Source organism: Aplidium turbinatum, chromosome 3 (assembly GCF_918807975.1).
Source record: "Aplidium turbinatum chromosome 3, kaAplTurb1.1, whole genome shotgun sequence".
NCBI classification, from domain to species: Eukaryota; Metazoa; Chordata; class Ascidiacea; order Aplousobranchia; family Polyclinidae; genus Aplidium; species Aplidium turbinatum.
In genome coordinates this window covers 31,085,818-31,111,905 of record NC_137474.1, presented here as the reverse complement: position 1 = coordinate 31,111,905, position 26,088 = coordinate 31,085,818, and the positions used below count along the sequence as shown (strand labels likewise).

Sequence of the window (26,088 nt, the reverse complement as noted above, 5' to 3'; positions counted from 1 at the left end):
GCATGCGAAACTGCCAGCCAATCCGAAGATAAAGATTCAAAGTGCAGTTCCAAAAAACCTGCTCATTGTGAGTTCACAGACTTGTTAAAGGAACAATTCATCCGAGGGCTTCTTTTGGTTGGCAGTTTTTAACTCGTAGTCTTTGGACATTGATGAAAGCTTTTCCATTTCAGCGTAATCAATACGCAACGGGCCAGATTCAACCGTCGCTCTGACCAGCATTTTTTATATGCAACGTAGGTCTACTATTGAGCTGAAAAATCCGGACCCCAATGGAGCTTTCTTTGTGAAACCTATCTTTAAAATTATTTCTTTTTAAAACCTTCTATTGTCGTTCCGTTATGTACTTTTGGTAGATTAACTTTTTTCATCCATGATGAATGTTGTTGCAAAATCTACGAATTTTGTTTTGTGTAATAAAAACTGATTTGTTGCAAACTTGTTTATTTAAAATGTGTCAAAAAGAGAACCTGTTTCTTGCGTAGTTCCGGGTTTCTTGTTAAAACTCCTCGATGGATTGTAGTTGGTTGTTAATCTATAGCATACCCTTAGAACTAGTGTTGAACTTCCATTGTGGATGGGCTCATCTGCTTCTATAAATTATTGTTTATCTGGAGGTCTCTTTGTGATAAGAGCGACTTGCTCAGGAAAACCATCGCGTGTGCCACAGGCTGATATCGAACTTAAAACCACTGGACTTCCAGAACATGTAAATTAAACTTGTAGTCCAAATTACCAAATTTAAATGATAAGTTTATAAACAGTTAGGTTTTGTTCTTTATTTAGATGACCGATCATAGCAAGAAAGAAAACTTGATAAATTATTATCGTTTATTGAAGCCACGTCACAATTAACTTACCAGCCACAGAACGGTATATAGCACACAAACACATGACGATGAAGCGGGCCCGCAGCCAGGAAAAGTGAAAATTCGGCCAGAAATATACAAAAATAAACAATTTAATGAATACACTCAAGAACTTGAGGAACTCAATCAGCCCTCAAAACCCTGGTATGGAAGCGATTGAAAGTTTCCTTTCGGTTTTTAATACTCCTTTAACCATCTTCCCTGTAAGCTTAATTAGCTGCAGGCCCTTGGTGAACATGAACAATTATACTGAAGAAGCATGTCATTTTGAAGAGTCGAAACGTCAGCGAGCAAACTGAGTTGAAGAAATGCGAGATAGAAGACTTAGGCAAGCAACACAATAAACAGATGCACTTGAAGGAAATTTTGACATGTAAAAGACTTTTCGTTGAAGACAGGTGTTCAGTGATATAATATTGGTGCTTACAAAATAATACAAAGTAATAATATTATTGAGTGTTGGAATTTCATTTGGCAGAAGCGTTGTACAAATACAAACAATTACGACATTAAAAAGCATTTGCTCTGTTGTGTCATTTGTTTCAATCTCACGCAAAACTGATAATGTAGTGCAAATAAATGATATGACCTATATGAAACATTACTGCATTGTAGCACCTTCTAGGGAGTGTATGTTTATTGTTTAATCGCATGCGTGTGTGCACGAAATTACGGGAAAGGAAACAAAGTTTTGCACCAAATCCTGGGTAACGTTACGTGTGTGTTTCAGATATCAATTTTTGTAGCACGAAAAGACACGCAAACACATGCTAATACATATTATGTACATGATGGAGTTCCACAGGTGCTAATTTTAGGGCTCTGAGTAACGACGAGCAGTTGGTCAGATATAAAAAGAGCGTATGTTTTAACGGTGGGATTTGCAACATAGAAATTGTACAAACTACAAAGTCAGCAACCAGTAACGACCAGACAGTAGAATAGACTGCAAAAGTATTTAGACTGCTTATGAAGTAACGTAGAAAACGCAAGCCGTGTTATAAATAAAAAGTGATTAAAAACAAACTTGATTGCAACAGAGTGATTCTGATTGGTCAGGAATGAAGACGAGTGCATTGTGGGTAATCACAATTTGAGTCCATTGCACGACTGCGAGTTGCATGGAATTCAAAAGGTTTGAAATGTAGTTTGAAGAAATATGGCAGCAAGCAATGAAGTTCAAGATTAATTTCACTTTCAACGCAAATTCAGCATAAAAAAGCATGATATCAAAGCCATGACTGCAAATAAACAGCTACGAGTCGCCTTGCAGAAAACATCGAAACTGACGCGATTACAACCTACCCAGCTTGCAAAAGTTGCCATTTTCGACATTGATTGATGTTCGATGTTTGGCAAAGTTGAAACAAAGTAAAAGAGGCAACTTTTGGGGCCATTTCCACAACACGACGAGGCAGACGTAAAACTAACACACAAATAAGACATGGTAGCCACTTTAACATATTAATTCCCAGTAAGATTACAATTGCAGAAACGACACCACCAACCAATCTGAAGCTACATCTTTCGTGACGTCATCAAGAATGCGTTTCCAGGAAAAACAAAACATTGAGAAAATGAAGTCAACGTTTCGCTGTCGACTGAGTGGCGTAGAGGGTGAGGGTGGCAGTAGTTATTTTGATGACGTGGGCTCGATTTCCACCCTTACCATAACTCTTTGTTTTCTGTAGTTGCCAAACAAGTTTAAAGCAAGAATCAACTCTCTGGCTGAGTGCTAGAAGGGTCACAATTGGATGGTAGTCACTTAAACATGTTCTGATTGGTTGGCGGTGTCGTTGCTGCAATTGGAAGCCTTCACCTAACGACATCATCCTACATGTCTGTGACATCATCATCTTGTGACATGTCTGTGACATCATCATCATCCTACTGTGTCTCAGCTAACATCCGTCCTTTTGCATTGATTCAACGTCTGCAGACGATAAATTATTGTGAAAAGGATGGATTTTGATAACTGGGCGAGGGTACCGTGACAAACGTAACAAAACAAATCCAGTAACATCACCAAAAGGTACGTAACAAAAACATCAAAAAAGACAACTTTCCTCTTCACAATCTGTGTTGAGTAGCGTAGCGGATGAAGAGTGTGAAGAGCGGACAAACGGAGTGCATGGTCGGTGTGAACCTGGCAACACAATGATAAATCGACACCTCTCCCCACTATGTAGCCCGAGCTACTGTCTCAGGGATAGTAGAAAGTAAAGCTTCTAGACCAGTGGTTCTCAAACTTTTTTGCTCCATCGCCCCCTTAGCACTTCGAAAATATTGGTTCCTCCTCCTTTCCAAAACTACGTAGGTATTATGGGAAAACAACACAAGACTGCATAATTTGCGGTTCAATGTGATGCAGGAGCTTGTTGACATTTACAAAGGTTTGAGAGATTTGACATAACCTTGGTAAAGTAATGCATGGGTATTGGGTAGAGCATATAGCATCAAATATACTGAGTCAAGTAACTTGATTAGTTGTTTAAAATTTTCGCTCCCCAGTTGCCCCTTTCGACTTTTTTCCCACCCAGGGGGCAACATCGCTCACTTTGGGAACCACTGTTCTAGATCTTTAAACGAGCAAGGATAGGGAAAGAAAATGACGCGCTTTTAAAACTCGAGCCAAGACATAAGAACAATTGGTTGGATGTGGTGAGAACCTCTGAGGGAATTATGTGATAAAATCTGTAATTCCAAGGATAAAAATAGCAGCAAAATTTAGTGTTTGAAAGATGTTTTGGAAATAGTAACAGAAAAGGAGTTAATAGCACTACTTTTAAAAAAGGTAGAAAAATCAGTAGAAAATAAACAAGATTTTGTTGAAGAGAACGTTATCTTACATAAAAAAAAACGTGATAATTACAGAATTGGCGTTACTAACAAGTTCTAAAATCTTACAGAGCAAAGCGCTTTCACATAAAACAATACATTCAAACGTTCAAATAAAAGGGAATAAATCCCATAAAAGAAAGACGGTGCTGTAAAATCACTACGTCTCCAAAGCATGGTAAAACAGGGCAGGGTTAGATAAGGTTCATGAATGAGATTTGCGCAAAGTGAGACAAGAAATGTCAGGCTGACTGTATATGTGAAAGTGAAGACAAGTTTTTTGTTCCATTTTGTTTCGGTATAAGATTTTACCAAGAGTCGATTGCAAACAAAGAAATGGCTCCCGAAGCGCACTATGATACAACAATCAAGCGTTGACAAAGAAAAGGGACATCTGCTAACAAAATAAACATAACATCACACTTCGAAAACCAAGGGTTGACACTTCACAATAGGGGGGTTTAAAACAGTAATGCTTTTCATTGAGAAGATTTCGTTTGTAAAATAGGATTTTCCATCCTGTGCAAACATTTATTAAACAAGCAACATAAAAAAAGGCCAAGCACCCTTGAAAGACACCAAATTGTAGACGTGCTGACAGTGGTGGGAATTAGTCAACAGTTGTGGTTTGAGAGCAGATGGCAGAGTTCTAAACACCGGTGGACGCCGATTGGAAGTTATTGACGCTGTTGTAATCGTTGACTTTTGTCTGAAAAAGAAAATTAGGTTTAAGTCGTGAGTTTCGAGCGTAATTTTAAAGCAAGGAAGTAATCACAGACCAACCGAGTCTTTTCTCTAAAGTAACTTTTTTGGCCTTTTTACGTCACATCATCGCCTAATGACGTTGAATTGATGTGAAAAAGTGTGTATTCTGGAAAGGCGAGTATGGTTGAAATGTTGTAAATTGCTGGAACACACGTGACTGTGTTCTCATTCACGTTAGTTATAGACAGTCCCGTAGCCCAGGGAGACGAAGTATGATGAAATGAACTTCATACAAGACACTGTTGATTGTTGAAGCTTTGGCAAAAGGAGCATAAAATAAGTTAAATAATTCAGAATTTTGTCTCAAATCCACCCAAAAAAGTTAGCCAAGTTAGCTAAATACGTAAATAGATCTATGGGGACGATAAGTAAAAGTTTTAAGAAAGAATTCACCAATTACAATGTATCAGCATTATTCAGCAGCGTAACGGAACCTCTTTCCAGCACTAAAAGCATATTTTCAATTACCTTTCCGAAGAGGCGAGATTTTTTCTTTTGGAAAATCACTTCATCACTTTGACCCTCGAAGTCTGATTCGCTGTCCGATATCGCGCAAGTGTCCACTGCAGCCAACTCACCACCATTCATTTCACATTTCTCGTTGACCACCAGCCGCTGGTACTTGTATTCCAGCCTGCGAGGACGAAAGCAATGTTTATCTCAGAAAAACGCTTCAAAAAGTTTGAAAATTTGCCTGAAAATTCGTGATGTAACTTAATTCTTACAAGCATGGCGATTAATCTATGTTTGGATGCTTAGTATCTGTGTGCACAACATATGGAAGAATCATTATATCAGAAGCTTTAAACCACTAATGTAATGCGAGACCGGCCAACGAAAGTTCTTGTTCCTTGTTGTTGTCAGTATCCGTTTGGTTACATTATATTATAAGAAAGAGAGAAAGAAAAATTTTTGAAGTATTTGTTTATTTCTATTAGGATTTGCATCCCCGTTGCTTGATTTTAAGTTTTTCAGAAATAAGCTTTGACAGCACAAGAAGTTAGCGTCGAAATTTACAACAAAAGTAAACTCACTTATTTTTCTTCTTCCACAAACAGCATACCATGACACACATGGACACCAAGAGAGCTACTCCTCCAACAATTCCCAGCTCAATATAGAAAGTGTAGTCCGGACATTGCTCCTCGGTGGACTCTGGCAGTGCGACTCCATCGCGACACTTTCGGGGGTATCTTTTCCACAGGTATGTCGTTGTCTTGAAAACACAAAGTGGAGAGCTAGTTTATAACTTGAACAACAAAGCAATCATGGTAAAAGCAATAGAAGCGTTATCTTTAACAAAGTATACACATGGGTTCTCGGTGACAGGTAAATTTACCGTCTGGGGGTAAATGTTCTTTATTGTAGGGGTAAATTGATAAAACCAGAAAAACTAAATGCATAATAAATGCAAAACATTTTTATTCTATCAATCCAGTATGGCGTAAGTTCGTCTTTAGAAGTCGACAAGAAAAAAAAACGAAAGTGAAAAAGGTTGATGACCTTTAGTCGATAGTAGATTTTATAATGTTAAATCATTACAAAAAGGCATGAATCTGACAAGAATTAGAAAACTCCATTGTAGTCTGAGCCCAGCCTTTAAATCAGCCATTTTTACATTGATTCAACATTGCAGACGTTGCTTTAAAGGCTGGGATCACCATTGTCAAACGAAGTAGCTTCCTCACCGCTCTTCCTCCTTGGCAAGCACCCACTACTTTCTCGTAGTCATCTTCTGTGCATATCGGGCAAGCTGCATGGGACCTCCATAGGAAGTGATAAGAGCAACCGTCACATGTACCATCTGGACAGGAGCTGGAGGGAATTTACATGATGCAGTTTAATATGGATTGATCTTTTAAGGAAAGTAAATACTGAGAAAAGTAGCGTTAAAAAGTATTTACCGATACAAAAGAAGGATTACAATGAAAACATGCAGAAATCCAAACATTGCTTAAACTTTTTTTACCCCACGGTAAGAACTCAGCTTGCTGTACGGGGCACAAGCATTTCATGTTGTGAGCATTGCTCTTTTACACAGTAAAGACAAACTATTTTGATTAACTGCTTAACAAATCAAATTGTAATTGATGTGAGGAATTCGTGTTGTGGAGACAGTGGTGAGAGCTCCAGTACGATGCCCGAAAGTCGCCGGTTCGACACCGCTCAAGAAAATGCAGCTGATGATGAAGGTGGGCACTCCTTTGCCTTGTTGTCCACTTAACCTGAACCTTTGATCGCCGGGCGTAACCCAGGATACAAAAAGTTGACTGGATCAAAAATTGTCAAAACTCAACAAACCTTTGCATCTTGATCTCTCCTGTACCGTCATCTACATCCGGGCTACAGCGAAGGTACACGAAAGCATTTCTTCCATTCTCACATGCGACATCGTCAGAACTGCGACGTTGCAACAACGTTTTTAAAGACCAGTAATCACAAAATGTTTTTCAATCAAATTTCAAAACTTTTTCTAGATTATTTTGCAACATAACTAGATAAATTGATCAAATTTGAACATAAAGTGCATTTCAAGGCTCTGAAACTAATTAAAAACGACTACATGCTGTCACAGCGGCTTGTACGTATAACATAGGCAAGCCCGTCTTCCCTGAATAACTTTCTGAGGCGAAAAGCATCCAATGCGATGAATGACGCAGTCCCATAGTTGAGTGGTTTGCGGTCGTTTTGTTTATCTGCGACTCGGAATAGTGTCTCGGCCAATCTCAGACAGCGAATATGTCCCTTTTTTCAATAATGTACAAATAACTAAGTTACTGGATGGCACCTTGCTAACCCACAGTTTGCAACTGAAACGCCGCTTGCCTTGATTTAGATCTGAATGAACCTAGAAAGCGAAATTATTGCTCGAAAGATAAAGACTCAGAATGTGTAGCAATCAGTTACGTCATAAAATGACAATTCGGTTTCACTTTGTTAGATAGGTGCACAGTACACAAGCACACACTTCAGACGTACATTCGCTCTTAAAGATGCAACGAGGGATAACAGTTCAAGATTTTTAACCGTAAAAATTTTTCTTTGAAAAGAATCCTTGCCGTGAATGGTAGAAACAAAGCCAACAAATCGTGGCGACTGATTGAAATGGATTTGCGTCAGCTTGGCTTTAAAACTACTGGACTGAAAGTTTTCAAGACTTCACCATTGTACAAAGTATTCCAGACAAAGTTTTACGTTTTAAAACATAAATACGTTTTATTTTAGAAAGTGCACTTAGCACTAATCTGCCTTTTATATTGATCCAACGTCTGCAGACGTTCAAATAATCCTAAATAATAATTAATAATTTGACGTCAATATACGTTTTTTCCTAGTTGGGTACAGGATTGCAGGCCATTTGAACGCGTAAACAATTAAATATTCAACAAACATAAGCTAAATAATGACCTCAGCTAGCAAATCACCCTTTTGCTGCAACGGCTGCAGACGTTGAATCAATGTAAAAATAGAACTGATCTGCTAGATGAGCTATTCCTGCGGATAGGTTCACCCGATTACCTCATATGGTAAACGACATCATTAAGATCTGCCGAGTCATCCTTAGGAAATGTGAGGTCATCGGTGTTGTTGGTGTTTTCCTGCTGAGTCACGGACGCAAGCTTGTCAGCGACCTTGGTAGGTTGAGAATGCACAGTGATGTGTTCGTCTGTGAAGGACGTGCACGTAAGAACGTAAAAACCGTAGAGAAAAAGAGCGTAAAAACGTAAGATAGTTTTGCTTACTAATTACAAATGTGATTGAACGCTTTCATCATAAAGCCAAAAATAGTAAAAAATGCCAAACGACTGAAGACAAGTTTTGCAGCCGTAGTACTCACTCTGGCTCCCATAGGTGGGTACCGCAGTGGAACGACAGGCCATGGCGTACACTCTTCTGATTGAATCCTGATTGAACGAGCCGCTGTGGGCGAAGGTGACGTTGTCAATGCACTGGGCAAGTCCTTTTCCCTGGAGAATAATGAAAAATGGTTATACTTTATTTTAATTCCATACCAACTCAATAAACTATGATAAACAAACCACATAATTCAAAGCTTTGCAAAACGATTGTTTTCAGACAATGCAACAAAAAGCATTTGACTTAAAAAATAAATTAGTCAAAAAATTTTGGAATGTGATAAAAATATCTAAATATTTCAAAGCAAAATCATATGCAGAAACATAAATGGCTTTTTTAAGATTACAATAAAATAAAAACAAGTCGAAGAGGAAAAATAGAAAACTCGGGTGGCACGATTTCATCGGATACATGTCTTACCGTTCCAGACGCAGCAGTCTGCAACTATGAGGCTCAAGTTGTGATGTCAACCGTGAAGTGCATCAACTTATTGTGATTTTGGGAATAAGAAACCATATCTTTAAACAATACAGTTTAATCGTAATAGTTTCTGCAGACCTTCTGCATTCATAAACCACAATTAAATGTGATATCGAAATAAAGTCAAAACGTGTACTAGTATCAAAACAATACCTCGTTGCCGCAAATACTGAAGTTATAAACGTGGTTGTATTTTCTTCCTGAGCTTGTGAAGGTGGGGAGGGTGGATACTGACTTAGTGCCGGAGAGATTTGAAAAGTCGTACTTCTTCTTCGTCTATAAATGGGCATATGGTCCGGTAAGTAACAGTCCTTTTTACATTCACTGGTTCAGTGTCTGCGGTCAAAGTAGTGCTTCGACAACATGCAACTGCACAAATCGTTTTCAAAGTAATGAAATACAAAATTTCATTTTGACTATGTTTCAGTAACTAGTGAAAAAATGCAAAATTTGACAAGTCAACAAAAAAAAAATCACTTTTTTGCTCACCGCGGAGGAAACAAAATGGCAATCACTGTTACATCGTTGATGGTCGGACGACGCGCTGGTACCCGGACCGCACTCGACGCACCCGTCTTTGTTGTCGTTTAACACTGTGTTGCTCGAACACTTTATGCACGAGTGCGTGTCCACGTCAAGGTATTGTCCGGGTGGACAAGGAATACATTTTGAATCTGTGTTTGAATATTTAGGGAGTGTTTAGTGTCACAACTTAAAGTTAAATAAGTTATCTGGAAGAAAATGAACGCAAAAATCGTGTCAAGAAGATTCTACAAATAATAACGATGTTGTTGTTATAAATTTTTAATCAGATTGGGTATGTGTGATAGATAACACATTGAAATGTTTTAAATCATAATCGCAATGAATACCCCATCCAATAGTGTGTCGAGTTCAAGTAAAACAAAATTGACTGGGTGTCCACAAATTTTGATTCGCAACTTTCTACAAAAACTAATTCAAATGAATCTAAAAATATACATATCGAAAACAAGCAAAGCACGCTTGGCAATAGTGCTATGGACTTAAAACACAATTATAAAAAAAGAAAACTTATATTTATTCTTAAAAGCATACGCACAATATATCTGCCTAGACAGGGGCCAAGGCTTCTGACTTATTTGCAAGGAGTTTTAAATTCAAGAATCAACAGGCCATCTCAATAACTCACCGGAGACCTTCCCACCGGCGCACGCGACGCAGGAGTCCGCTGATGACGCAATTACGTTGGTGACGTTGACGAGGAATATTCTAGCAACGTCTGACGTCACCTGAGGAATCAATTATATTTTTAAAAACTAAAATATCAGAGTAAAGTTTTAACAAACCACACAGTACACCACTCTTTTACACCGCTATAATATATTACTTCTATAACATAAGACTACACACGCTTTTCTGGAAAGCCCAGGTAAAAGACATCGAAGTGTCGTTGGTTGAAACGTCATGGAAGAAAGTTTGTCTGATCTGGGTGCCCCTCCAGCTGTCAATCACCGATGTACCTTTGTCATGAAGATCCTAAACAAACAGGTGAAAGAAAGCAAACGATTTAACCTTGAATTGAGAACATGCTTTGTAATCAGGTCAGCATAAAAACACTAAACATAACAATACAATTTAATAAAAATGAATTCTTTATTCTTTGAATGCAATATGAAGAGAAATAATTTCATTTTAAAAGTAAGGTCATTTCGAGTTCGGCAGCAAGTATGGATAAAATTTTCAAACCGAATCTACGTCAGTAAAACAAAGCAAAATATATCAATTAGAAATGGAGATGAAAAAACAAACTTCAATAAATTGGAAGGGTTTCACTAAAGATATTTTGACACATTTTGCTAAACCAGTGGCTCTCAACCTTTTTCGGCTAACGGCACCCTGCAAACAACCAAATAATTTGGCGGCACCCACAGTCAAACCAAAAAGTTTCTGCATTAAATAAAAATAATTTTCAAAAGAGTTTTTGCAAAAACAATACTAACTACAGTTCGAATCATACCATGTACCATTTAATGAAGTTCGTTTCAAACAAAGTCAGTGCGAAATTTGCGCTGAGTTTTAGCGCAAATCCTTTCAATGTCTGGGCGCATATTAGATAACGCTACTCTAATAACTTGCTGCACCCTTGCGAAACGTAAATGGCACCCCGGTTGAGAACCACTGAGCTGAACCAAGGCCATTGTGTAATTCTATTTAAAACACTTCATTAAATAAAAGATACTTGTATTATCGATACTAAAGTAAAAAGGTTGGTGAGGCTTCACGTCATTTGAAGAATCAGCGCCGCATGTAGAAAAAATAATAACTACAAAACGTATAATAAAAACAATTCACAGCAAGTCTGAATTGAATATTCGACTAACTTTTTCAATATGTGATTAGAGCGTACATTTTCATACCTTTTGCTTTAGCAAGTTTGCCCAAAAAACTTACTACTTTCTAAGAAAAAATGAACGTTTTTTTATGGTTCTACTCTACAGCAAGGGTCTCAAACTCAAATTGCTCCGAGGGCCAAATGAATACTTGTAATTAGCCCGAGGGCGGCAATACCTATTGCATTGCGGAAAGTTAAGCCTGTCTCCCTTGCCCGGTCCGATTTTCTAATTCTTCCGACGCGTCCTACAGATTTTTCGATCCACACTCTCCTTCTACAGGTACCTCAACACCCCAACCTGGCCCCTGCAACCCAAGCTAGTGGACCTCCTCCCCGGAATCATCGCCACTCCAAAACCACGCCGCTCCCCGCCACCGCGGGTGTTGCAGGTCGGTTCTTTGAAGTCTTTTAACCTAGCTGTGTTTATTGTGCTCGTCTCGCCGTGTCAATTATTTGTACCCGTGAGTTCTCGATGCTGATAAAACAGCTCATTAGTTAGAACGCAATAAAAGCGGTACCGTTGTAAGACCGTAAGATCGCAAAAAAAGAAATAGTAGTAAGAACAAAGAGATAAAAAAAACACTTTAAAAGAAAAAAATGCAAACGAAACGATATGGACCTGGAGAGCAAAAATCTTGCAGGCGACTTCAAAATTCAAAATGAGCGAAAAAAAGAAATCCTTGAAAAACTGACGGCCGTAAATAGGCTACCAAGGTTTCTATTACGATAATCGCACAAGTGACGAGGCAAGGTGATTGTGATGTAACAATATGGATTTCTCTCACGCAATGAAATTGCGCGACAGTAGGCTAGCGCTTAAAAGTCGGGTAAAGTTTGATGAATTTTAGAGTGAAGTTAATTTTGTTAAGTGAATAAGAGTAAATTTTAATAGTTAAATATTTGAAACTTTGAAACGCTCTGAAGATATAATTATATATTTTTGGTGTCTGTGTGTCTACATACAGCTTATAACATAACTTTGCCAGTGTACTTGTACTACATCTATGCCATCAATTGCCATAAGTGTGCCGAGAGTTAAGCAGATTCTTCCAAGTGCATCGCACCGAAAAAAGTTTAAAAACCGCTGGTGTATCTTGATGCGTGAGCCAAGGTTGTATGGTCAAAAGAATACCAAAACATGCAATGATTGATTTCATGGTATAAATTTACGGAAGCAGGCTTGAAATCACAAAATAAACGTTTTCGTTTATTTAAAAAATTGAAAACTTGAAACATACTTTCATGAAGTAGAACTGACAATCAGCTTCGCATTCCAGTTCGAAGACGAAAGTCACTTTACCATACACTCCTTCCTCAACCTCTTCCATGTACCCTCCGGCACGCATCACCAGAATGAGATAAGCCTCCCCAGAGTCGGTGCTGATAGTTCGCACTTCATCACCAACGGCTATCCAACCCTTCAAAAAGAAAATAGCGAATGATTCAAAGGATAGTTTGATGAAGGTGTTTCAAGACCTCTTTTAAGTAAAGGTTGTTTTCGCACTAAGCAGCTCGAAGACATGCCAGTCCACACCGTGTGAATTCCCATCGCAAAAGCTGAATAATGAAAAGTTTCGGTGTTCATCAGAACATATCGTTTCTAGCACTAGTTGCAACGTTCATATGATGAAAGTGAAAGTAGAAGGAACAACAAACGGGTTGGTTTATTGCTTCACTGACGTTTCGCGTACCATGACAATGCGCATACTCAGAGCGAATAACATGCAAAATAAGATTTACAAAGTTATATACTGCAGTGTGGTTGAAGACAAGAAAAAATGATACACACATTATTTTAAAGGTTGGGCAAAGATGTGTGAGCGGTTACTTTCCACGTTAAATCACGTAAAAACTTCCAACATTAAACATAAATTCGAGACGAAATTAAATTATACTAACGTTTCTAACTGTGTTCAAATAGGCATGAAGCATGCCTGTCAAGACAATAACGATTGATAAGCTTTCGATAATAGATTTCCATTGTTCCGGTTGAGTACATTGCATTGTTTGACGTTATGTTGATGAAGTAACGTTCTGCCGTGGTACGTTTTGTTAATAATAGTTTGTTTCATTTTTCAATTTTTTTTTGTTTCTGAGCAGTTAATTCTGTGATCTTCTTTTAGCATGTGTGAACAAAGAGCTGACTCATCTTCCATATTTTTGACAGCTCTGCGATGTTCTTTGACCAGGGAATTTATGCTGCGTTCAGTTTGGCCAATATAAACTGCGTCACAGTCATTGCACGGAATTTCATAAAGAACACCACATTTATTGTGAAAAGGGGTTGGGTCTTTTGGTAGTGATAAAATAATAACAGTAAAGCAAATAAATAGTAATGTAGTAAATAAATATTTTCAACTTCAACCGCACTGCAGTATATAACTTTGTAAATTTTATTTTACATGTTATTCGCTCTGAGGATGCGCATTGTCATGGTGCGCGAAACGTCAATGAAGCAATAAATCAACCTGTTTGTTGTTACTTTTACTTTCACTTTCACCAGATGAACGTTACAACTAGTGCTAGAAACGATCGCAAAAGCTTCCGTACTGAAGATGTGACTCAAAAAAGCACGTTCTACATTCGGTGTTGAGACTGTTTCAAGAACAACACCATTTGGCACAAAACATGGCATGTTTTTAGTCTGTAGTCTTGTCTCGGATGCTAACGAGATATACCACTTTCTCACACATAATGTTTAGCACTACTGATGCGACGGAACCACGAAACGGATTAAACTATAAAAAAATTGTTAAAAAGAAGCTTTAAAGAAAACAAAATACAGGGAGGACTTATGTGTTATGACGAGATGTAGATGTGAAGTTTTTCTTTTGTGAATGTGAAGTAGCATGGCCACCTGGAGATGCGGCCTGATTTGTCACATTTTGCAGATTTTGATTACAGCTAATTATACTGCTAGTGCTTGACTGACATTTTTTGAGATGTTTTTACTTTTTGCGGTTTCCTCACGACAAAAAACTTTTTTGTTGCCTTGGGGAAGAAGTAGCAAATGAGAAAAAGTAAGTTGAAAAACGCAAAATCAGGCTGTTATTGAAAATTAACAGTCTGACTGAAATCTACAAAATCAAATTTTCTTTGTTTTTCAACATGTGAGGATGTTAAAACCTGTTGTGTCATCTGGGGAAAAGAATAAAGAAAGCGTAAAAATCTAATTTTTAGAAAAATTTATTCAAACGTTCGCCGAAAGTTAGAAAAACCTGGAAATTTCTGCAAAATGTGACAAATCAGGCCGTATCTTTAGGTGGCCATGGAAGTAAGAAGAATTATTAAAAATGACAAACCTTCTTTTGGTCACAGTCATTTCGTGATAAACTGATGCATGATGTCTTCATGGTTGGTGGAAGATCGTTCCACCAAAGGTAGAATAATCCGTAATGAGGAGAAGTACTAGCGGGACACTTTTTGCAACCTACAAAGCAGAGACGGTAAAGACACGGTCAAACTGGCAACACCAAATCTAAGCTTCATAATCTGAAGAAGTAGTTTCCTCGCCATGCAAAGTACTTCCTGGTAGTTGTAATGATAAAAACACCCAACCCAAACAGCCTACGTTGCAAATCAGTCTTTTTTACGTTGATTCAACGTCTGCAGGCGCAAAGGGAGACTGGTTTGATAACTAGAAGGAGGTTCAATTCTTTGCTTAAAATTTTTATTTGAAAGTGTAGCCAAAGCGTTTTACTTCAACCAGGTGACCCTTCCCCTTAAGATTACGTAAACGCATGGGACAGTAATGATTGCTTTTGAGGTACAATTTAAACTTGTCAAGAATCAGCTCTGCATGACCCTTTGGTACAAATCGTTGAACGCCAACCCTGATGTGGAGTCTTCTTAACATTCTGTCTGTCTATAAAAGGCAGATCTATATTGAGGATATTTTGTCGCAAGGCGGTTAGAGTTTGATGAAGTTAAATGCAATTAACATTATTTTAAACATACAAACCAGCATACCTTCGATGCCATTAGAGTAATAGTTAGCCGGGCATGGCTTACAGCTCTTTGTGGTTGGATGGAAGCCGGGGTTACAGGGGGCGCAAGGCTTCTTCTGGCCGGACGGCGGCAGAGCTACAGAACCTTTTAGGTTCTCCAGACAAATTTTCGGCTCTATCCACTCATAGGTGACACTGGTCTGGAAGTAAAGCACAGTTAAAAACAAACATGCCCTGCATAATAATATAAAGATCATTTCAAGTCAAACCGTGAAAAGAGAGTAGATATTGTACTTAAAGAAAAAAAGTATCTGGTGTTGGTGTCACAGTGAAAAATAATTTCCAGTGAAAAAATGTGTTACATTTGTCGGATGACAAATTACTGTAATTTTTCTTTGATTAAAAATAATTAAATCGGTTAGAGTCGTATGCGGAAAGTGCTGTTAACAAGATACATCGTAAGTTAGAAATATATCGAGCTGAGCAGTTTAAAAATATGCCAGAGCAAAATATTATGTCATTTTACGTTATTCAACCGGGTGAATAATAGCGATCGGTTTTAGAACCGTGATACGAAAATTGCTGACGCGAAAGAAATTCTTCACTGAAACTACGATCAGTTGAATCCAGTTTTAAATACTTTCGACATGCGAACGAGCAGGAAGCAACCACATAACAACGGTATTTGACACCACAAAGTCTCGAGTTGCTTTATCAGCAGATTGTATTCTTCATACCGTTTTATTCCCATCGCACGGGGTGTGTGTTGCAAAGTAATCTTTCTCCTGGCAGGCTGGCTTCTTGAAGCATTCGTCGGACGCTTTGGGGGAGAATTCGGTTGCGGTATCACAGGGTGTACACATGAACGCCCCACTCTTGCTGTGGGTATCGATGTCGCACAAATTGCACCAGTGAGCCCCAGCTGACGATGAAAAGTAACCAGCCCGACATTTGTGGCACTCCGTGGTATAAGAAACACCTGAAAGAATATTAATTTATCAATCGTAATAAATGGTGCAGCGGATAAGGCGCTCGCTTTCCAATCATGCAATCCTGGTTCGACTCTCAGGTTCAGCTGGTAGTTGAAAAACACCGCTCACCTCTACCTAGTCCTAGGGTGTAATAAATTAGGTGGGCGTAGTTGCTGAAGAAAAGGCGGCCGAAAGAAAGCAACTGGCCAGTGGCCACCCTACTCTCGCTGGTTCAGAAGGCTTAGTATAATGAGAACTTTATCTTCTCACCCCCCAATGCTTAGATCAATTTTGGAACTCACCTTTAACAAAATCTATAAAGTGTTCAATATAAAAACATCACTTCTTATAACACCATGTAACAAAATATTAGTTGTACCAAGTTTTTGGTATTTTTTTTAAGATATTGCTGAGTAAAGCATGCTTCTAGCAATTTTTTCCACAACTATAGTCCAATTTTTTTTATTTAAGTTATTTTTTTTCACTTTCAGCACCCTGTTTCTCAAGCTCTTATTCTTAATTCCTTATAAGGTCGACAAAGTGTGACGTCATAGTGGCTACATTTAACCTTCGCAATATTGTAGCTTGCAGCGTAACAATGATCTTCGTTTTGTTAAAGTTTCAAAACAGAGCCAGTACAGAAATTTCAAATTGTTTTTATCTGCCATCAATCTAATTAGAAAATAAACTCAAAATCTTCCAACCATTTATTATTTTGTACTGTGTTGTGTAAAAAAGCTCCAGCCTGAATTACAGGAAAGTTGCAGAATGTATCATCACGAAAATGCAAACTTTCTGCAGATTGTTTCTGAAACTTTTTGCTATGTCTGTGGTCTACAGATCAGAATAACACAAGTGAAATATGCAGTGAAACAAAGTTAGAAGCAAAGATATTATACTTATGAAATGTATTTTGACATGGAAGTTAGTGACCAAGTTCTGAAACCATATAGAAGACCGTTACTTCTATATGATTGACAGCTTAAGGTTTAGAAATACAAAAACCGACATGACAATACATATTATTCCATATCATGTTCTAAAGCACCTGTTTCACATAGCACTCAGCAGTGAGTTGCCGCTGCTCAAACCATAGAATAAAAAAGCTGCAGAAGTGTCTCAAGACATAAAAAGTCTCTGAAGACGAATTCAACATAAGCTACCTAATGCAATAACAAACAAAGCAATAACTATCTACTAGAGATGTACCGATACCAATATTTTGGCCGATACTTTAGTGTTACAAAAAGAAGCAATTTTGGTATTTGCAAGTAATTATATCAAATGCTAATAATTATAATTTAATAGTTTCATGCAAATAAGGTAAAACTTAAAGCACAAGAGCACAAGATCAAAAGTAAAACCACAAGATCTTGTGCTAAAACACAAGCCGTGGCACCACCGCGACTGACACAGTGACAAATTAGTCTAAAACCAAAAAATCCCCAAAATTCAAAATTAGTTATGTTCTACTGTTTAAGTTTGGCGCTTACAATAAATAAATTCCAAAATACGCCACAAAACCAACCAACTTTAGAAATTTATAGAGCAGCAAGGGGAACTTCAAATGGGCAACATTAGGTGCCAAAGGGGCAATATTTCGTCATTATGAGTGACAATGGACGGATTTGGAAATCCTTGGCACTTGAAGATTCAAGAATCCAATCCCAACTCAATGTTGTGTCATAATAGTAGGTTTTAGTAATGAAAGGCCACCGTGATTGAGGACTGGGGTATAAGGGAAGAAACATTACATCATAATTGGGGTTTCTGAAAAATTAATGAAAGGTTTGCGCAAACTCTCCAAATAGGCTATCACAATTGATAATAAGATGTAAAATGTAAACCAAGTCATTTGTGTAGTCGTACAAAAACTATTCGACATATAAAGTGCAACCTAAGGGCGGTGGGCACTTTAACATACTGATATCCCATTGAACCACGAACCATCAACCAATCAGAAGCTACGCTGTTCATGACGTCATCAAGGTTGCGTCTCTCGGAACAAAGGAAAAATGCAACTTCCCACCACTGCTATTGCTCTTGTTTGTTGTGTAATTACCAAAAACAGTTTAAAGTAATAATAATCAACTCTCTGGCTGAATGCTGAAATGGTCACAATTGGACGGACAACCTAACATCTGGTGGTTCGTGGTTCGGGTTCGTTCAATTGGATATCAGTATGTTAATGTTCCTACCCCTAAGGGCGCTTGTCGTTTGGTTGAGAAGCTTTAGCCAGGCCAAAACTACCCAGGTACCAAAAATGTATAATTTTGCATCGTTTTTACGTTGCTAAACGTTTAAAAAAACCATGTAACTTGGTTGTATTTAATAAGCTGGTTCTATCAGTTTGTGATTTAATTTCCACCTTTCGTTGTAATAAACTCATCAAGCTTAAACAATGTCAGAGTAAGTAGGCTGCGCATTGCGCAACGAATTCCCAGACCCACAGACCACAGTTATCACCACTTGCTGCTGACAAGTCAAAGAAAACATCTATGTCTTTTGATGTTGCCAATTTGCGTCACATTTTTGTGTTTTTTTTGTAGTGATACTTGCTCTTTCTATTTCTGTTACGTTTAGATGATGTCACGTCATTATGCCGATTTGATATATAATTTAATTCATGACGTTGCATGGATGAAAAACTTTTACAAGTTTTATAGGCCTACTCTGCTGAGAGTAAAAAAGAAACACAAATGATAAATATTGGAGAAATTGAGTCTCCTTACACAACTTAAGAATCGAACAACGCAAGCAACCAACGTTAAAACGTGCGCGCAAGAAGTCATGGGAGTGTGACCTATCAAAAATTTGAACAGGTTGTTATTTTTATACATCAATGTGACGTTAGTTACTCATCATCATCATAATCCATCGTCGGTTTGTTCCCCACTAGTGGGGGTGGCCGATTGTTTCCGCGCAGCAATTGTCTTAATCCCTTTTCTCCATTTCACCCTGTCCCTTGCATCTTCCTCCTTCAGTCCGACTTTTTTAAATTCATCCTTCACTTGTTGTTTCCACATTCTTCTTGGACGACCGCGTTTCCTCTTCCCATCCACCTTTACATCTACTGCCTTTCTAAGAAAACTTCCTTCCTCCCTCCTTATCACATGTTCATACCATCTTACTCTATTTGCCCTTGCCAGTTGGTCTATGGTCTCTCTCATCTCTAGCATATCCAACAATTCTTCGGTCCTTTTTTCCCTTCTCGTTTTCACCCCACACATTGCTCTCACCATTGACCTTTCCGTTCTTCTCAGGAATCAATCGTACTTTAAAACTTTAAAAAATTACTACTTTAAAAAAATTATATCTTTGCTTCTGTAGAAAATCCGCAGCAATCGCCTTTTTTTACGTGTTTAGTATCGGCCACAGTATCGGCCAAATCTTGCCGATACCGATACTCAAAAAATCGCCGATATCACCGATACCGATATATCGGTACATCTCTACTATCTACTTTTGGAAACATTATAATGAAGAAATATGAAAAATGGTGTGTTGCATGTCCATGAAAATGCATTTCCTGCACTCCCGTCTTGATTGCTTTAATCCTTGTATGAGTGATCATAGGCGCCTAACTATTTTTTTGGCCGTGGGGGAGAAAGCGTGTTTCATAAGCAGCAACGTAAATTCAGCGAAATGTCACGCAGGTGGATGACGTAATTATGTCGTCACACTAGGATCGCTTTTATTGCCACACTCGGAGTTATCGCTACGTTCGACCTACCGTTAATTATAATAAACAAAACTCGACCAAAACACATGCTATGCGTCTGCGTTGGCCAGCGGTTGATGGACTGCGACTCTTTAAGCTAAGCACAACATAAAGTTTAGCAACGAACTAGATTTATTAGCATGAAACAAGAGACGAAAAGGTTTACTAAAAGGTATACTGTAAATGGAATGAAAATACTAACTTGATTATACGCTTGAAAATATACCTGTTGAAAGCAAAACCATTCATGTTTACATCAATTCAACAGCACGTCAACTTGAATAAATTTAAAAGTTGCTGACACCGTAAACAGCCCTTGAAAAATAGTTACGGAGAGTCCTTTGATTAAGTTTTCGACTTGACATTGCTCCCTTTTCACTACAATATCGCACTTATGGCTGACCAGTTTTCAAGTTTCAATTGGCTATAATACGCCCGTGTTGCAGATGAAACAAAAGACGCGCATATTCCCCGCCTTTGGTCGGGTTTCCATGGCAACGGTCGTGTGTGCGCCATGCAGTTTGCGCGAGTCCGTTACTGCGTTGATTATGCGGCGTGTGCGCAATGCGGTTTGTACCAGCCCTTGTTACGTTGGTTAGTGGTTACCTCGGGCCGAGACTTCAAGTTCATTTTCACAGCGAGCGATTCACTGGGCACCGCAATTCACTGCAGTGCAGAGGTTTCGACTTTCGAAAGCGACATCAAGTTTGTTTGCAAGCTCATAAAGCTAATCGCACGCTCCGTCTACGTAGCAAATTATGTTGTTTTTGGGTGCATTCAACATCTGATGACATTGAATCGACGCAAAATAGTAGATTTTTGCTATGTCTCAAGCAGCAAAATCAGTCATTTTTACATTGATTCAACGTCTGCAGACGTTAATTCAATGCAGAAATGACAGATTTTTTTGTCTGGGGTGGGATTGTAGCATCGCTACTCGTTCTAGTGATTATTTATCGCGAAGCTGTTGCGGTTTGCATTTAAAAATGTTTTTCTGCTGCCGATCGCTAGTTCATCTATTGTTTTATGTATCAATGCAGCATAAAAAGTTGCTCCCACACAGAAATATGCGTGGGGGCCAGGCCCCCACGGGTTAGTAGGCTGGCCCCTTTTTGGGTAATTTTGGAAATTGATTAGGCCTGGGTGTTAAATTTTTGCTTTGACCCAAAAAAATGAGATTCCCAAAATTTTTTTGGATTTGAACCATGTCTAGACCCTGCCCCGGGCCCCGGTCCGTCTCGCCAGTTGACGAAATTTAAAACAGCTGTAACTTTTACAATATTCATGTTAATAATGTCATGTAAGTACTCATTTTCATTGGTTTTTTATGGAGAACAAGAATCTAAAGGTTTTTGATACATATGGCATGATTTAGAAATCTTGTTTTTTTGTAATTATTTGAAAAATTACTGTTATTACGCTTATTAGCCTCATTTTGCATAGCAATGTCTGAAACAACTGCCTTTGTGTTTACTGTATTTATTCTCTTGATTTCAGCATAGTATTGTAAGGTTTGTCAAATTTTTAATATGGATGAGAGAAAAAGAAGAAAAATTGCAAAAGATCCGCTTGATATTGGTATGTACCAACCCATGAGTCAGTGAATGCTTCCGCTTAAGCTAGATGTCCTGAGGCATTATCTGTATTTGCGAAATATTAAGTATATACACAAATGATGTAGGACAAACTGTGCTCTAAAATGAAGTTTATGACTGCATTTGTAAAATCTACATCCATTCCAGCAACAAAAAGTAAGAATAATAGCCGAAATGCAAGACCTAGAAAAAATGAGGAAGGAAGTTAACAAAAGAAAAAATCCCAAACGAATTCTTGACTTCACAGATCATCTAAGTTTGATTTTCTCTATTCTTAAAAGTACAACTGATGTACCAATACCAGAGAGAGAATTTTACAATGACCAGTGCACTGACAGGAAAATGATGAATTCCTTCTCTGTTGACAAACAACAAACTGCTAAATATCAGCGTAAACTCAGAAATCAACTCCAGCTGACCAGTCTTCAACCGGAACTATCAACGTTGGAATGCCACGAAGAGAGCAGCTCTTGTCGAGGAAGCGGATCTGAAAAGAGCAGTGCAAGTAGCTCCGAACTATGGGAAGAAGAAACTTGTCAGGAACACCAGTCAGCTTCTAGCTCTTCATACTTCACACAATCACTGCAAAACACAGCTGTTGTTGCAGCGCAGATCAATGTTGGTGAAGAGCAGGTAGCGAAAATTTTAACTGCTTATAACCAAGACATTGGTTACCAAGCAGTGGTAACGAGAAAGTAAGTCTTTGGTCAGAGGGAAAAAGCACGGAGACAACAGATAAGTGAAATGAGACAAAATGCTGTATATGGTATGTTTGGTATGGTGCTAAGCTAGTTTTTAACTACTCTGTTGTTTCACAGCCTGACGATACTTATCTGGGATTTTGCAGCCCTGAAAGTGGGACTGGTATGTAATGCATATGATTTTATATTATCTGTTGAACTAAAGGAGCTGGATAGCCATATAAAGCATAACTAGTGAGAGCAATGTGTGGTGTAAAGCTGATGGACAAAAGGAATACCGAAGAACTTAAGAGCTTGCTTGGGTTGAATGAGAGTGTTGATAAGTTGGCAAAAGCGAATGGAGTGAGGTGGTATGGGCATGTTTTGAGAAGGGATGAAGATGATGTTTTGAGAAGAGCGCTGGAGTTGCGAGTGGAGGGTCGTAGAAAACAAGGAAGACCAAAGAAAACATGGAAAAAGCAAGTTGAGGAAGAAAGCAGCAAGGTGGGCTTGACAAGAGAGCACGCGCTAGACAGATCGATGTGGAGGCAGGGTGTGAAGACGATTGCGGCACTTAGAGGTGAATCCGGCCACCCTCGGTAACGGGGACATCACCGGATTAAAACTGGACTACTACAGTACACATGATACAAAGTGAACTAAAGTAGCCTATGAAAGACTGCTTCTGTTCTTGGATGGATATTTCTAACAATGACACTTTTCTCAACAGGTAAATGTGTAGCTGATAGCACCTTGGACTTCTTGGAATCATTGGAGGTTGATGCTGGGGATATCTGTGTGTTAGGCTGTGACGGAACAAGCTGCAACACTGGGTTGAAAGGGGGTTCAATGGCATGCATTGAACAAAGGCTGGCAAGACCGTGTCAACGAGTAGTATGCATGTTGTATCATTGTGAACTGCCACTACGCAAGCAGTTTGAAAAACTTGATGGTTCAACAACAGGCCCAAGTAGCTTTTCTGGACCAATTGGTCAGCTGGCAGCAGCCTTGCCAGAAGTTTGATCCTCTCAAGCTTGCAGAATTTCCATTGCTAAGCAAAGAAGTCGAAAATAGTTTGTCAACAGATGCAAAATATCTTTATCAAATGTGCATGATGGTGAATGATGGAAATATTTCTGGGGCACTGCTAAAGAAAAAAATGAGCTGATGTAGATTTTAGATTTTACGATGCAGCTGTGTAGATTTTACAAATGCAGTCATAAACTTCATTGTAGAGCACAGTTTGTCCTACATCATTTGTGTACTTAATATTTCGCAGATACAGATAATGCCTCAGGACATGTAGCTTAAGCGGAAGCATTGACTGACTCATGGGTTGGTACATGCCGATATCAAGCGGATCTTTTGCAATTTTTCTTCTTTTTCTCTCATCCATATTAAAAAGTTGACAAACCTTACAATACTATGCTGAAATCAAGAGAATAAATACAGTAAACACAAAGGCAGTTGTTTCAGACATTGCTATGCAAAATAAGGCTAATAAGCGTAATAACAGTAATTTTTCAAATAATTACAAAAAAACAAGATTTCTAAATCATGCCATATGTATCAAAAACCTTTAGATTCTTGTTCTCCATGAAAAACCAATGAAAATGAGTACTTACATGACATTATTAACATGAATATTGTAAAAGTTACAGCTGTTTTAAATTTCGTCAACTGGCGAGACGGACCGGGGCCCGGGGCAGGGTCTAGACATGGTTCAAATCCAAAAAAATTTTGGGAATCTCATTTTTTTGGGTCAAAGCAAAAATTTAACACCCAGGCCTAATCAATTTCCAAAATCACCCAAAAAGGGGCCAGCCTAACGGGTTAGGCGCCTATGTGAGTGATGTATGGGTGAAAGCAAAGATCATGGTAAAAGGTTTCATCAGGACATTTCTTTTACGAAAAGAAAATATCAAGAGCGGTGGGTTTGCAACATGACGGAATGGCCCGTTTCGGCGAGTCCGATTCGGCTAATCCGATTCGGCTAGTCCGATTCGGCTAGTCCGATTCGGCGAGTTCCCTATTCGGCGAGTGCCCTATTCGGCAAGTTTTTGAAATTTTATTTTTGAAAGGGAATTATCGGTTGTATGGCAGAAAATTCTCACTAAGGATGAAAGGGAAAGTATATCGGAGCTGTGTGCGGCCTGCAATGCTATATGGTAGCGAGACATGGATATTGAGAGAGAGTGAACTGGCAATCCTGAGAAGAACGGAAAGGTCAATGGTGAGAGCAATGTGTGGGGTGAAAACGAGAAGGGAAAAAAGGACTGAAGAATTGTTGGATATGCTAGAGATGAGAGAGACCATAGACCAACTGGCAAGGGCAAATGGAGTAAGATGGTATGGACATGTGATAAGGAGGGAGGAAGGAAGTTTTCTTAGAAAGGCACTAGATCTAAAGGTGGATGGGAAGAGGAAACGCGGTCGTCCAAGAAGAACGTGGAAACAACAAGTGAAGGATGAATTTAAAAAAGTCGGACTGAAGGAGGAAGATGCAAGGGACAGGGTGAAATGGAGAAAAGGGATTAAAACAATTGCTGCGCGGAAACAATCGGCCACCCCCACTAGTGGGGAACAAACCGACGATGGATTATGATGATGATGATGAATTATCGGGTACCGTAGCCTAACTGTTTTCACATCGTTTTAACGTCGCTGAACGTGCAGAAAGGAATAAAAATAAAATGTTTGAACTATTAAATTAAAATTGGTCATGTCAGTTCAGTTGTTTTTATTTCTGACCATCATATCAAAAACAATACACGTCAACATAGCAAAGGTAGAAGCGACAAAACGCGAACGCTAAAACGTGCTTGAATTCGTCATGTCAGTTCAGTTGTTTTTAAGGTAGAAGCGACAAAACACGAACGTTAAAACGTGCTTGTGACCGAAGTAAGTTATTGAGTTGAAAGAAATTTGGCACGGTCGCAACACTTTCAGAAAAATTTAAGATGTGAAGGGAAAATAAAAAAAAGAAAATGTTACAAAAAAAAAATCATGTTTATATCTATAAGTTAGTACTTTTGAATAGTTAAAACGATTAGTTTGGATCAACAAATGTGTGGCCTACAGCTTGGATTGAAAGAAAATTATCGGGTACCGTAGCCTAGTTATAGGGTGTTTCCTTTTTTCACCATTTTTGAAATTCAAAATGCCTGAGGTCCCATCTGGTGGTATTTGAGGTAAAAAGTTTACACTCCAAATATTTTTCAATTATGACGTCATATTGAGGTGGTCCACGAGGTTTGAAATTTTTAGGCCTCAAAATCTCGAAATTTGGCCTTATCTCCTGAACCATTCATCATAGATCGACGAAATTAGTATCAAAATGCGCAGAAGGGTCGATTTCCTATACCCGATGTAGCGAATATTAAGGTCTATGTGCTTCAGAAAAAAAGTTACTTCAAAAAATCTGATTTTTGGTCTATTTTCTCCTGATGAACAGAGATCAGGTTATCAAGATAAGAAGTTTTTCTGTATTTTTCCACCTTAGAAGCTGCTATTGCGTAATAATAGTCCTTGTTCGTTTTGCAAGTGATGAAATGGTAATTTGAAGGTATTACTATTATAAGTTAATGTAACCGTTGAGGAAGAAGTATGCTGCTCACCTGCTTTAGATTAAGTGTCATTATTGCATTAAGGTCAGGTATTAGTAAGTCGATGCAAAACTTCAAGAAATTCGAGAGAAATGTGCTTCTCCTTAATTCAGATATAGTCAGTCACTATTTTTACTTGAGGAAGAAAGTAGCCGAAGCTAATCCTAAGTTTTTGAAAAAAATACCCCATTTCAAAGATTTGAAAGATGAACTGCTGAAAGATGTAGTTGGCATGTGGAACAAAGCTGGTCTTCCAGTGCTTAGTAAACAGAAAAACCTAGCACTTCCGGCATACAATCTGCCAAAGCATCGGCACTACTGTGTTTGAAATAGCGAAAGAGAAATGAAGTAGTTAGATATCTACACAGTAGCGAAAGCGACTCTG

General features: G+C 38.5%; 1 protein-coding gene across 1 annotated transcript in view; it reads right to left on the bottom strand.

Annotated features, from left to right (window-relative positions):
• Positions 1–813: 813 nt before the first annotated feature.
• Positions 814–26,088, bottom strand: part of LOC145766698 (endosome/lysosome-associated apoptosis and autophagy regulator family member 2-like) — a 48,991-nt gene continuing 23,716 nt past the window's right edge. Inside the window, exons 6-20 of the mRNA XM_082578408.1 lie at positions 15,869–16,110; positions 15,154–15,331; positions 14,487–14,614; positions 12,423–12,602; positions 10,203–10,328; positions 9,982–10,081; positions 9,300–9,484; positions 8,964–9,086; positions 8,311–8,440; positions 7,992–8,139; positions 6,774–6,872; positions 6,161–6,287; positions 5,507–5,688; positions 4,941–5,106; positions 814–4,416 (exon numbers count right to left, since the gene is read on the bottom strand). Of these exons, the coding sequence (XP_082434534.1) occupies positions 4,357–4,416; positions 4,941–5,106; positions 5,507–5,688; positions 6,161–6,287; positions 6,774–6,872; positions 7,992–8,139; positions 8,311–8,440; positions 8,964–9,086; positions 9,300–9,484; positions 9,982–10,081; positions 10,203–10,328; positions 12,423–12,602; positions 14,487–14,614; positions 15,154–15,331; positions 15,869–16,110 (2,174 nt within the window). The 3' untranslated portion in view covers positions 814–4,356. The remainder of the gene's footprint in view (positions 4,417–4,940; positions 5,107–5,506; positions 5,689–6,160; positions 6,288–6,773; positions 6,873–7,991; positions 8,140–8,310; positions 8,441–8,963; positions 9,087–9,299; positions 9,485–9,981; positions 10,082–10,202; positions 10,329–12,422; positions 12,603–14,486; positions 14,615–15,153; positions 15,332–15,868; positions 16,111–26,088) is intronic.